Below are 13,540 nucleotides of genomic sequence, written 5' to 3'. Positions count from 1 at the left end.
AGCTGAAGGGCCTGGAGGACTTGAGAGAGAGTAACCATCTTGAACTTGTCCTTCCTGAGGAGTTTGTTCAAACCGCGCAAGTCCATGATGGGTCTCAATCCCCCGTCTTTCTTCGAAATCAAAAAATAAGGGGAATACCATACCTTGTTCCTCTCCGCTACAGGCACCAGTTCTATGGCGCCTTTCTCCAGCAGGGCTTGAATTTCCTGCGCAAGGAGCGGATCTGGACTCTGCAAAGAGAGGTTCCCCGGTGGATTGTCGCGAGGCCTGTGCCGAAAGGGAAGACAGTAGCCGTGGGTTATGATCTCCAGAACCCACACATCTGAAGTAATGGCACGCCACTCTACAAGATGCTGCGCCAGCCTTCCCCCAACCGGCGAACCATGGGACATGGCCTCATGACTGAGTGGTAGCGGCTGCGGCGTTACCTGAGGGCAAAGAGGCAACTGCCCGAGCGGCCTTGGCACCACGGGTACCCTGTCGTCCACCTCTGGTACCCCTGCGTTGGCCTCTTTGACTGCCAGCTCCTCTCGCTTTACTGAAGGACGAGTAATAGCAAAAGGAACCACCCCTCCATTGCTGTCCCCTAGGACGAAAAGGCGGAGGTTGGCGAACTGTAGCGCCCAACGACTTCGCTGCAGCTTTTGAGGTCTGCAACCTCTCAAGGCTCCCGTCAGCCTTGCTGCCAAAAAGGTGTTCACCGTCAAAGGGCATGTTGAGGAGCCGGGACTGCACATCAGGAGCAAACCCCGACTTCCGCAACCACGCAAACCTGCGTATCACGGTGCTCGCCGCCATGGACCTGCTGACGCATTCAGCCATGTCCAAACCCGACTGAACGGACTCACACATGGCATCCTTACCATCCTGGACCATAGCAAGGAAACCATCCCGTTCGTCCCCTTCGGGAATATGTTCAGCCGCTAACGCAACACAGTTCCACAGTGTGTGTGAAACGAGACAAGGCACAAATGGAGTTGGCCGCCTGAAGTGCCATACCACCAGAAGAAAACACTTTCTTCGTCCAGCCATCAAAACGTTTGTCATCCCTATCAGGAGGGATGGTAGGGTATGACGCCTGCTTTGCAGGGGCCGTGGCCGCCTGCACCACCAAACTCTCCGGAGTGGGGTGCCTGGTCAAGTAGCAGGGGTCGCTACTGGCTGGACGGTATTTTCGCGACAAGGACCTGCCCACCGCCAGGAGACTCTCCGGAGCAGTCCAAGCCGCCGCCACCCTTCTCTGTAGAGCCATATGAAACGGCAGGTCCCAGTACTGGGTCAGTTGGGGGACCAACATCAAGGATGTCCGTGAGATCATCCTGCACAAACTCCCCTGGGGGACCAGACCATCCCAAGTACTCGGAAACCCTAGCCATAAGGCGCCGGTACGAGGAATCGGCATGAGAGCCAGGCTCAGGCCTACAAAACTCCACCTCCGGAGAGGTGTCCAGTCCACTGGCATCATGCAGTGACTGCCTCAAATCGTCAAACTGACTATGGCCCGAGACAATTTCATCTGGAACCTGACTAGGAACCAGGCCATCAGAATCCTCATCCGCCTCCGAAATATATTCCAGGTGGAGAAAAGAAAGCACCCGAGAGTGCTTGCTCTTAACCAGAGCTTTCCTAGGGGGTTCCCCCGTGCCACGGGGTACCTCCGTCACCCCGGCCTCGAAAGGCGTTGAGGGCGTCGAGTGAATCAGCACCGGCGTCGAGAGAACAGGCATCGGCGTCGAGTAAATCGGCGTCAACGTCAGATGCAGCGCCGCCAGCATCGACGGCGTCGACACAGTCCTCGAAGCCAGAGCTCCGAGCGTGTCCTTCGACGACCTGAGCGTCGACGGCTTCGACGACTTCCTCGGAGCCAGAGCCTCGAGAAAGCCTGTCAACGCCCTCGACGCCTCAGACGTCGATGTCTTCCTCGAAGACATCACAGGTGCACACGCTCTCGAACGCGTCGAGGACCGGGACCTGGAACGGGTACGTCGAGAACGAGTCCCCTTGTCCGAACGGGACCTCTCCCGTGACTCGTGCCGACCACTCTTGCGAGCGGTGTCTCTCGACCTCTCACGACCGACCCCTCTCGGGGGCGCGGCCGGCTTAGTACCCTGCAACTCGAGAATCGCCAGCATTTCTTCCCCATTCCTCCGGCGTCGCACGGCTGGTGGGGTAAGCGACGTGCAAGGCAGAGTCCTCAGAAGAGGACCTGGAAGACGACCGCTGTCGGCGCTTCCGAGAATGCCTCGAAGAGGCCGAGGAGTGGCGAGACCGACTCCTAGAAGGAGACCCACGAGACTTCTGACGATGACGCGGAGAGTCTCCTCTTGAATCATCCGTCGAAAGCCCCGCAGACTTCGACTTCCGGGGCTTGGACACCCGACCTACCGACAACAACTTCTTACGTTCACATAAGGCTTTGGACGTGAGCGACTGACAGTCGATACAGTCATCCATGTCGTGGGCCTCCCCGAGGCACCAGAGGCAGGTGTTGTGCGAGTCCGTCACCGACATCTTGGACCCACACTCCCCGCACTTCTTGAAGCCCGGACGCGGGGTCGAAGACGAAGTAGAAGACATCTTCACACGAGGGAGATTCTCACAAAAACGAACAGGTTCGAAGAACCGAGAAGAACAGAACTCCAAAGAGTCGAGGCGTTAACCGAGATTCATGAAGCAACACGTTTGCGGAAAAAACGGAACTGAGGCTACGGGCGTTGTGCGTCCTACTTATCACATCGGATGACGTCGGACTTCGGAGGAGGTCCTCGACGACGGCGCATCGACGTCATCGACGCAGGACGCCGAAAAAAGTTTCCGAAGCAGCACAGCTGTGGTGATTACCTGTCATAGATATGGAATACGTCGGAGGACCCAATCCCCTCGAAAGAAGGATAAGAAGAAACAGGGGAAGTGAGGATCCCTTTTCCTGGTGGAACTTTCTTTCTTTGATTCACTTAAACTTTATATTTGTGGAACTCTGAAAGAAGGCTACGAATGCATAGTCTATACAAATCTCCTTGTGCACATTATATGACGTTTAGAGTGTAAGGGTCAGTTTAGGGTTTTGGACACAGGACAAAGGACTTTTTTTTCTTTAACATCCTGACGGAGACATTCCTTAGTTTAGTTAAGGCAGTGAAACCCCTCTTAGGTAAGGGATAGATAGGATCTTCCCCAACCCTCTTATTGTTTGGGAAATAAAAGTGTACAGCAAAGAACAAACATGCCACGGTGTCCGAGTCTTACTCTTGATCCCTTACACACCACAATTCTCCAATTCCCTGACCATGGATTTATCCCAATGGATGTACAGACCACCACAACTAGGTGCACTGCTTTACTGTTAAAAGATGCCAGCCGAAACGCTGGCTACCAACACTTTGTTCAGCATTGAGCTGCTCTCAAGTAAGGTCCGCGCTTTAAACAATAAAATCAAAAATTAAATAAGGAGACTAATGTGGAGGGCATATATGTAATTGTGAATGTGGCTTTGTGTTGAACATTTATGAAACAGATAAAGTGTTTGAGGAAGGGGTGGCACTAGCCAGCATTGTTAGTTGAATGGCATTAAAGGGCAATACTACGGAACACATTTGATGAGCATTTACCAGGAACCTCCCTGGCCCACATACAAATATGGTACCATAAAACACTTGAAATAAAAAGTTGGCAGCACAAATGTAATGCATTATAGATGGAATCTGCTGCCATCCTACCTGTGTCGGCACCGTCGCAGGAACCGCATGATTTTACGAGCTGCCTGGTCCTGTTTCTTGGTGAGAAATGGACCTCTGAAATAAACAAGATACATTGTAGCTACTGTACCGTTTTTAGTTGGTTTAACAAACATTCACACACAGAAAAATTATCAATGCAAAAATGTACAAGCACTAGTGTATATGTTATAAGAGATCACAGGCTGATTCAAGTCTTTGGCAATGCTGTAATTATGAAGCAATATTAAGAATGACATGGCAAAACTGAATGGTGAGTGCTGCCAAGGGAGTGATGGCTCTTTTTTATCGGTATGTAAATAATGCTTGAGTGAAAGGAGGCCTATCAGCAGCTCTGGAAAGATGGAGCCTTTGCTCCCGACAGGTAAGCGATTTGCCGCTAGGCCACCTCTGGCCATGCACGCTTTCCCTCACACTGCATTGTGACAGATGCTTCTGCCACGACTTCCACAGAAAGCAATAGATTCACAGAGGAGGCAGAGCTAGCCTTTCTACGTGGTGCTGGGATCCCTCAACACTCCGAGCATCTCACAAGAACAAAGATATTATTGGGGGGGGCGTGGCTACAGGGCTATGTAAGGAGACGTGTTCCCGGAGGAGCTCCAGATGATCCTGTAATGATCTGCATCAATAGCGCACAAGGAGGTGCCCATGACAGATGAAAATACATGTGCATGCACATGAACATACAGAGCGTAATTTCAGAAGGTCAGGGGCTCATAAGACGTAAGAATTCTGCAGATCTGAACAGAACGAAGATCGCAGTGGCTCGGGAAGTAAAGATACAAAATGGCAGACGAGTGGAGAACAAAGGGACGGAGAGTGAGGGCCCAGCTTCAAGGCTACAGTGCAGAGGAGCGCTAAAGAAGGAGTGAAATAAGAGACCCCCGCCGTGGCTCTGATCTGCACTGCGAGCTCATGGTGGCATATTACAGCAGAAACGAAGTGCCGAGGTCGAGACAGCCAGAGGTGTACATAGTCCCCGAAATGCACATGGGCAGTGCAGCGAGCTGCTTGACCCCGTGGCCCGAGTACCTGCAAGTGTAGCGGTTACCCATGGCTGGAAGCAGCGTGCGTGAAAGCATTTCGGTGAAGCGGTGGTAACAGCTGTGTGGCTATTGCAGACAGTGATCGAGGAATGCAGACACATTGTTGCATACGGTTACCCAGGGAACGGGCACAGTGCTCGGCGCGAGCATTGGAAGGAATCAACAATACGTGCTACGCACTCCAGCAGCGTGTGACACTGTACCACAGACACTTGGAGCCCACGGGAAGGAAAGGCTGGTAAGGTTGCGCACGACAGTGAAGGAGGATCCCTCATGGAATAGAATAAAGGGACCGAAAGGAAGAGTGGGCCACGGCATTACGGATTGCAGAGACAGGGCGCAGGCACAAGTGCGGAAGAAAGGAGCTCTGCTGGGGCTCTGAACAGTGATTCGGGTGCATTTGGGAAGGAGCCGGTAACGTGGTAGACCACGGAGCACACAAACGCCAGAACGAACGGAGACTATACCATGAGCCGCTAAGCCCTGCAGCTAAGCACGATATGTACAGAAGCCGATCGCGGCTGAGGGAGGCACGTATTCAGCGTTGGGGTGAAAACATGATAACAGCTACACGGCCATCACGACCGGAGTAGACGCGCCAGACCAGACACACAGGACAAAGGGACACGTGGATAACAGGCACCGTGTCCTCCAGGAACCAGGGCCTGCAGGGCCGTATAGCGAAGTGCCTGCTAACGGGCATTGTAGAGCCCGACGGAAACAAATGGCAGCATCCGGGTGCGCCGCGCACCGAAATACTTGGACGGCCTGATGACTAGCGCGGACCCTGTGGCCCGAACGAAGAAGCAGTTTTGGCATCCCAATGCTGGATGAGGACCGTGGACATTCCGTCACTTAATCACACGTCCGGGGCTGCAGAGACAGCAGTCTGCAGACGAGCGCGGATCAGGGGGCACAGCGACAAGGTGAGAAATGAAGCAGGGGCCTATTTAATACTGAAACTTGTTTCTCAGGAGATCAGAGAAGCGAGCTCACGAACTGTGCTCAGCCGGTGCCTCCCTCACCTGGTCTTGTCAGATGGGTCCTTAACAAAGGGCTCATAACACTGCCCTACCCCACGGTAGATCAGAGTATCTTGCCAATGGAAGGACACACACTAGGAGGGGATCCTGAATGAAAAGGGGTGCTGTGGTATTATAGGCACAGACAAATGTGGAGACAAATATCCCAAAAGGCCTCAAACACCTTGCGTGCACTACACGGAGAGGGTGGGCATAAAGTGTGCGACACATGTGGACTACACACGGAGAGCAGGTGAACTTGTTCGGGCACGCAGCCTGCCTGGACACAAGGGGCCTGGTCTGGATGGTCCACAGTGTGGGCGGGCGCCGGATCGGAGTGCAGCCTTAGATCCCTACGTGGGAGGACACAACCCACTCCAGCAGCGCACAAGTTGCTCCAAGACTCTCTTTGCGTGGCCTGTCCGGACCCTGGCGATAATAGCTATCTAATCCCACTGAGGCTAGCTAGTGGCGAGGCTCGCCCACGAATCTGTGGCAAAACGCCATGTCTAGCAAACCTCTGAGAACAAAAGGCAAGCAACCCATGTTAGACGAATACGCCAGGACATCACCGGGCCCGGAAGGGGCCAGGAGTAAAGACAAAATACCGTCTGGAAGCGCAGCCACCATGGGCACTAACCAGGAGGTCCTAGCAGCGATTGCGGACCTAAAAGTGGCTTAGGAGACCAAATTGGGACTGGCTATGACCGAACTGAAGGCAGCTTTGGAGCAGTGCAAGAGGAAGTGAACCTTCTCCGGCAAGATGCCAGGTCACTGGCGGAACGCGCAGAAAATTTGGAAAAAGAGGTGGGCCCGAACACAGCAGACTGTAAAACTCATAAAGCAGACCTTCATGCCCTAGTGCAACACGTGGGCAACCTAGAGAGCAGGGCAGAAGAGGCGGAGGGACACGCCAGAAGGAACAACATCCGCATTGTTGGCTTGCCAGAGGGAGCTGAGGGACCCAACCCTACGGAGTTCATTGAATCCATGCTACTGCAGGAAATAACTGGAGGAGTGTTATCCCAGGGGTTCACGGTGGAAAGGGCGCACATGTCCCTGACGAGGAGGGCGGCCCCGGGTAACCCCCCCCCTAGGCCGGGATCCTTGAACACTTTTGGAAGGGTGGCACAATACAAAGAGGAACGGCAAATATAACCCCATACCTAGATTATACCCTGTTGGTACAACGCAGCCGCATGAGCTTTGGGACGGTGAAGAGGAGATTGCGTGAAGCAGGCCACAAGTATATGTTGCTCTACCCGGCGAAGCTGAAGGAGTTCCACAAAAACAGAACCGTGTTTTTTGAGTCTCCGGAGGAGGCGATGGAGTGGCTCGACACGGAGAGCTGCCCCCAGGAATCGGGCATCCAGACAGGAGAAGTTGATGGAAGAGATAAGTAAGCTGTGTATGCTGCACCATGGGGGTTGCAGCCTAAGACTATGGGACTTGATTATTGTGCAAGTTGTAGCTCATGGGCGGGCTTGATCAGGTTATAATTGGATATGATACGTGAGCACTGAGACTGTGAACGCATTATGGGAGCCTCGCAGAGCTAGTCCTCATACCCCCATTTAGAGTAGTTTAGTTAGGTCACTGGCAGTCCAGTGACACCCTGCCGGGCTTCTGTCCTCGGAATACCGAGGCAGAACCAAACGCGGGGTCGCCTGAGATCCAGGGATGGAGCTGGGCATTTGTTGAGATGGGAAGGGTGGGGGGAAGGGCGGGGAGAGGGATGGGGTGTTGTGTTGGGGTTTGAAGTTGGAAAGTGGGGTACAGGGACGTTTGTTGGGAGGAAAGGGGTTTCGAGCCAAAATGTGAATCTTAGTAGGCGGGTGGTAGCGGGGGGACATTGTATCCATGGCGTCAGGGTGCCTTAGAGTGGCTACCTGGAACGGCCTCAATAGCTATTTGAAGCGGAACAAGGTGATGATGTACCTGAAAAGGATGAGGATTGATGTTGCATTATTGCAGGAGACTCACCTCACCAGGGAGAAATTGGAGGTGGTCAAAAGGAAGTGGAAGGGACGCATGGCGGGAGCCACATATTCGGCCTACGCTAGAGGTGTTATCACTTGGGTGGCACCGCACGTGCCATTTCAACTGCTTCAGGCTACGGGAGATCCGGAAGGCAGAATGATCGTTATGAGGGGTATGTTGGAAAACCAGGAAGTGTGTATTGTAAACTTATATGCCCCCAACCAGGATACAGCGGTTTACTTTCGGACTCTGTATGGCAAAATTAGGCCCCTATTAGGTGGCGGGATCCTGTGGGGCGGAGGCTTTAATTGTGTGCTCAATCCTAAGGTTGACAGATCAGATAGTAAGCTAGACAAACCCACTCCGGCTGCAAAGGTGTTACAGGCCCTCCTGAGAGACTTCAACCTAGTTGATGTCTGGATGCAGCTCCACCCAGCAGATAGGCAATACTCGCACTACGCAGCGCCACACGACCTGCACACGAGGCTGGACTACGTGTTCACCACTACAGAAATGGCTGAGGAGATGAGAAGCGTGGAATATAAGGCCAGGGTGCTCTCGGATCATTCCCCCCTGGTCCTGGAGTGGCGACACCAGCCTCCTAGGGCGCGGATTCCTACTTGGAAGCTCAGAGCCGAGGCTCTGCAGGACCCGGGATTCCGGGAGGACTTAAGGGAGGCGATCACGGAGTACTTCGAGATCAATACTGGCAGTGTTCGATCTATGAGAACCATGTGGGAGGCATTTAAAGTGGTAGTGCGGGGGGTGGCCATATCGAAATCTAGAGGGCTCCAGGGCGAAATAGAGCAGGAACTGCGGGGAATGGAGGAGGAGTTGGAGGACATCATGCGCAGGGGAGGCACCTCTAGTGAGGAGGGGGTCAGGATGAGACAGCTACAACAAGCTAGTGGTGAACTCTGGGACAGGCTATGTAAAATAAGCTATAAGAAATATGTGGAGAGACAGCATGTGGGAGGAGACAAGCCGGGCAGGTTGCTGGCCTGGCTACAGAAGAACGAGGCACCACGGCCGGTGATCAGGGAAATTAAGGGGGAGGGAGGCCGGATTCTGAACACCCAGGAGGGAGTGAATAATGAGTTCCTGGGATACTATAAACGCCTCTATGAGGACCCTGGCGGATCAAGGGACCATGAAATCCAGGAAACGCTGGAGGATATAGGCCTGCCCACCTTGGAACGGGCGGACCTGGATGCCCCAATTACAATAGAACTAGAGCTAGTGATTCAGCGCCTGCCCACCTGTAAGGCTCCGGGGTCAGATGGGCTCCCTAGTGAATTTTACAAAACCTACAAGCAGGAGCTGCTCCCCCCGTTGCTGGCTATGTTCAATGAGGTGTATGAGCAAGGCAGGTTGCCGGAGTCCTTACGAGAGGCATTGATCATTCTGCTCCTAAAACCAGGGAAGCCTAGCACAGATTGTGGGTCATACAGACCCCTATCGATGCTCAACCAAGATAGCAAAATCCTCACGGCAGTGCTGGCAAACAGGCTTAAGCGAGTCATTGGTAAACTGATACATCCTGACCAAACAGGTTACGTCCCAGGCAGGAACATAACGGATAACCTTATGAGATTTGCATCATATTATAGACCAAATACAGGAGGACCTGGGTGAACTGGCGATCGTCGGTTAAGGCCTTCGTTTCAGTTAGATGGCCCTGGCTGTGAAATGGGACCAGGGTACCTTAGGTGGGTACAAATGCTATACAGCTCCCCAATTGCTAGGGCTAAAACGGGTGCTACTATATCGGATAAATGGCAACTTGGCAGGGGCACTAGACAGGGCTGCCCTTGGTCGCCCATGTTATATATACTAGCGTTGAAACCATTGGCCGTCTGTCTGAGACAACAATACAAGGAGATAGGGATCCGCACTGCGGGTGGTCCGCATCTTGTCTCATTATATGCTGACGATATACTATTGTATCTGTGCTTCCCAGAAGAAAACATACAATACATTCTGGAAGTGATGGAGCAATACGCCGCTCTCTCTGGCATAGCGGTTAACCCCAAGAAATCCAGCATGTTCCTCCTGGCGAGATACAGGTTTGTCCCACCCAGGGGATTGCCGATATTACCAATACCCTGGTGCACCAAGTCGTTCCGATATCTCGGAATTGATATATACCATACGGAGGAGAAGAACATAAACACAACACGGAAAAGGCAGTAGAAGGCATTAAAAATAGCATGGTATTTTGGTCCAGACTACCTCTGGCCATGATGGGGAGAGCTATGATATGGCATTTGTAACGGGGGCTGCACTACTTAAGATGGTACACTTGCCCAGACTGTTACATTTCTTTGTAAATATTCCGCATGTGATCCCTCAGCGCTTTTTCGCTAGTCTCCACAGTTTGTGCAGGGGCTTTATTTGGCAAAACTCCAGGAACAGGGTGGCTCTCTGGAAATTACAGAATTTGTGTGACAGGGGAGGAATACACCTGCCAAATTTTGAGCTATATTATTTGGCGGGACAGCTTCAGTATGTGGCGAGATGGCTGTCTGAAGAGGAGACGGCTGAAACCAGGCTGTTGTGCATGGAACCGGCTCCCTTCTTCCTCAGGGAAGTGGTGTGGCTGTCCAAGCCAAAGGTTCCAAGGATGGCGAGGCTGTTGGTGCTTGGTTGGGAGATGTGGAACAGGGCATGGCAGATGGTACCTGGCCCCGTTCTCTATGCAGGTGCCACTGGCGGCGCTATGTAGAGAGTACCCCCAATTGATACACGGGGTCTGAAAGTACTGGGAACCGATGGGCCTGGCCACCCTGGGAGACATATGGCAAGAAGGGGAGGCACTGGATTTCCAGAAACTGATATAAGACACCGGGGTGAATAAGGGGCAGTATATAACCTACTCCAGAATGGTTAAACGAGTGCGAGAAAAGTGGACGGCGATGGTGCTATCTGAACAACAAGATGCCGCCATGGAGACGATATATGACAGTTCAGAGGGTGGGCATGAGATATCCTGGATATATGAGCTGCTGGGATCTAAAGTGGCGCGGGAATTCCTCCAATTGAGACAACTCTGGGAAGAAGAGGTGGGGGAGCTCATGTCGGATGGGCTCTGGGATAGGGCCCAAAGATATCATTAAAAAGTGTCCCGGAACGCAAGGCTCCAGCAGATCCAATTATATGTCGCACATAGAGCATATCTCACCCCCAGGAAGATTGCCAGGTTTGGTGGTCAGACGACTCAGAGATGCCCCAGGTGTGGTGAGGAGGAAGCCGGGATGTTACATATGTTCTGAGCCTGTCCGGAGGTGGGAAGATATTGGTCAGAACTGAAGACACGCTTAGCCGGAAAAGGCATCACGCTGGAAGTGGACTCGGCCTGGGCATGCATGCTGGGGGATTTCCGTAGGCCACGCAATCTAAGGCACATTAGCAAAATGAAAGACCTGGCATACATCCTGGCCAAACGCAGGATTGCAATGTGCTGGAAGGCTGCTCATAGGCCAAGGATGGAGTTGTGGTGGGCGGACCTCATGAAATAGGCAGAGGCAGAAACGGCTGCTTGGTTTGACGCGGTCCGTAGGGGAGGGGAGTGGCATGATGCCCGCTCCCGGGGAGCCGGTTCAAGCCCTGCGTCCCCAAAAGCAGACATCCAGTCCCCAAGGAAAGACCCAACAACCCCATATAGGGGCCCTTTGGACAGTGTCCTGGCGCCTATGGCGCCAGGCTCATAAAAGACATCAGTCCTGGCGCCATAGGCGCCAGGCTCATTATGGGAGTGCTTGGGTGCACTTACCTGATGCAGACCATGCTGCAGGATCCCGGCCTCCTTGAGGCCTGAAAGGAACTACTTTACCTGTGGGACTAATTTACCATCCGGGCGTGGTCGGGGAAGGATACATACCTGATTGGAGGAAGGATACATACCTGGAACTTCTTCCTAGGCTATTTAAACCCCACCCGAACAGCCACACGTGCTTCGCGTTGTTCTGCATCTAGCAGCTGGACGCTCACCGTGTCTGCTCCTGCATCCTGACTTCTGCCACGCCTGCCAGCATCCTGGATCACCTGCAAAGGAAGAGAAGAAGAGAACAGAAGAAGGAAAAGTCCTTACCTGCTAAATCCGCATCCCGGAGACATCTCGCTGACAATCCTGAAAAGGAAGACTTATTTAAAAGCTCATCGCGTCGATCGCTGCAGTGCTGCATTCCACGCACCTTTACAGGGCGCCTCCATGTTCAGCAGCGATCATCCGGATTCGCAGTCACGCCCCAGCACCTAGGGAGAAAAAGGCAAGAACAAAAGGTGAGAGAGAGAAGGGAATAAGGAAAGCTAAATCTCCATGTTAAGACTTACCTGTTGATTCATTCCCTCTTCATTTCGGGTCCGCGCCGCATCCTGGCATTTCCGGACCCCGGCCCCTAAGGGGAAAAAAGGACATCAGCGTTAATGAGGGAATGAAAAGACATTACCAAAAAAACGCTCATTAAAGACTTACCTGATTTCTACAAGGATTTCACCTCTCATCTCGGGTCGGTGCCTGTTCCCCGGCATTCCGTACCCCGGCCCCTATGGGGAAAAAAGACACTAGCATTAGTACATTAATGCATGGACACAAGGGGAACCTCTTATCAAAAAAACTTACCTGGAAGCCAAGCAAGTTTGGTTCTCACCAATCCGAAAATCCAGTGAAGTAACTGGATACCAACGCGCCCCTGCATCAGAAGCAGGATGGAGAGCTCGTCCTTCCAGACCCTAAGGTGAGACGCTACAGGGAATCACAGAAGGGTTTCGAGGAGGGTGAGAGGGGAAAGTGGGAGGCCGATTGCATTACCCCGCAGACAGTTAATCCCCTATTTTCGCCTACAGAAGGATACTTCTGCCAGCCAGACAAGCCAGATTTGGGGGCCCGGTCCAGTCCGTCTTCCGAACCCTGCGCATCACCTTAGAAGAGGTCACAGCAGCGCGAACCAGGCCAGCGCCTCCGTGGGAGTCAGGTGAGCGTTACAGAACGCGAAGCCTTCCTACAAATTCCCACCCAGGCGCTATGGAAAGTTCTGAGACTGATCAGTTGGCCCAATTACTGGGGGAATTACGGGCCGAGGTACATGCCGCTCGTCAAGAGACTAATGCCCTCAGGAGGGAATTAATAATATCAAAGGAAAGAACTGATGACCTGGCCAGACAGCTTTTGTAAGGTCAAGCTGGGCAAACTCCTCTACCCGGTTCCGGAGGGAACCCCGCTCCTGTGGTTTCCAGTAACCCTGTGCAGATTAATCTACCCGGAAACATGCCGCTGGCCCCACCCGAACGCTTTGCTGGGGACCCCAAACGATTCGCTGTATTCATGAATCAGTGTCGTTTGCACTTCCTATGCAGACCTGGGGCCTTCCCTAATGATCAGACCAAGGTAGCCTTTGTTTTGTCATATCTCAGCGGCTGCGCTGCCGATTGGTCAGTTCCACTGGTTACTCAAGATGACCCGATTCTCCGTGATTTTCAAAGGTTTCAAGCAAGCATGGAAATGTTATTTGCTCGACACTCTCAGGGGCAGGCTCTGGATGACGAACTTCTATCCCTGCGACAGGGCAATCAGGACCTCCTATCCTATATTGCAACCTTTAATAGACTAATAGTGGAAACGGGATGGCCAGAGGATAAAAGAGTCACGTTGTTTTATCGAGGCCTACGCGGAGAACTTAAAGATGTCTTGGCCCAAGTTGTAAATCCGCCCCAAGAATGCACAGAGTATATAGACTTAGTGGTCCAATTGGATCAC

At 52.7% G+C, this 13,540-nt stretch overlaps 1 protein-coding gene across 13 annotated transcripts in view; it reads right to left on the bottom strand.

The window, feature by feature from the left end:
* The window catches only part of CAMTA2 (calmodulin binding transcription activator 2), a 1,813,542-nt gene that overhangs the window by 42,984 nt on the left and 1,757,018 nt on the right, over window positions 1-13,540 (bottom strand). For all 13 annotated transcript variants that reach the window (XM_069643632.1, XM_069643658.1, XM_069643676.1 and 10 more), the window contains one exon: window positions 3,717-3,791. In XM_069643632.1, coding sequence (XP_069499733.1) covers window positions 3,717-3,791 — 75 coding nt within the window. The remainder of the gene's footprint in view (window positions 1-3,716; window positions 3,792-13,540) is intronic.

The sequence above is a fragment of the Ambystoma mexicanum genome, chromosome 1p (assembly GCF_040938575.1).
Source record: "Ambystoma mexicanum isolate Mex_15411 chromosome 1p, UKY_AmexF1_1, whole genome shotgun sequence".
Classification (NCBI taxonomy): domain Eukaryota; kingdom Metazoa; phylum Chordata; class Amphibia; order Caudata; family Ambystomatidae; genus Ambystoma; species Ambystoma mexicanum.
Note: the sequence above shows the minus strand (reverse complement) of the source record. Positions and strands in the feature narration are given on the sequence as shown.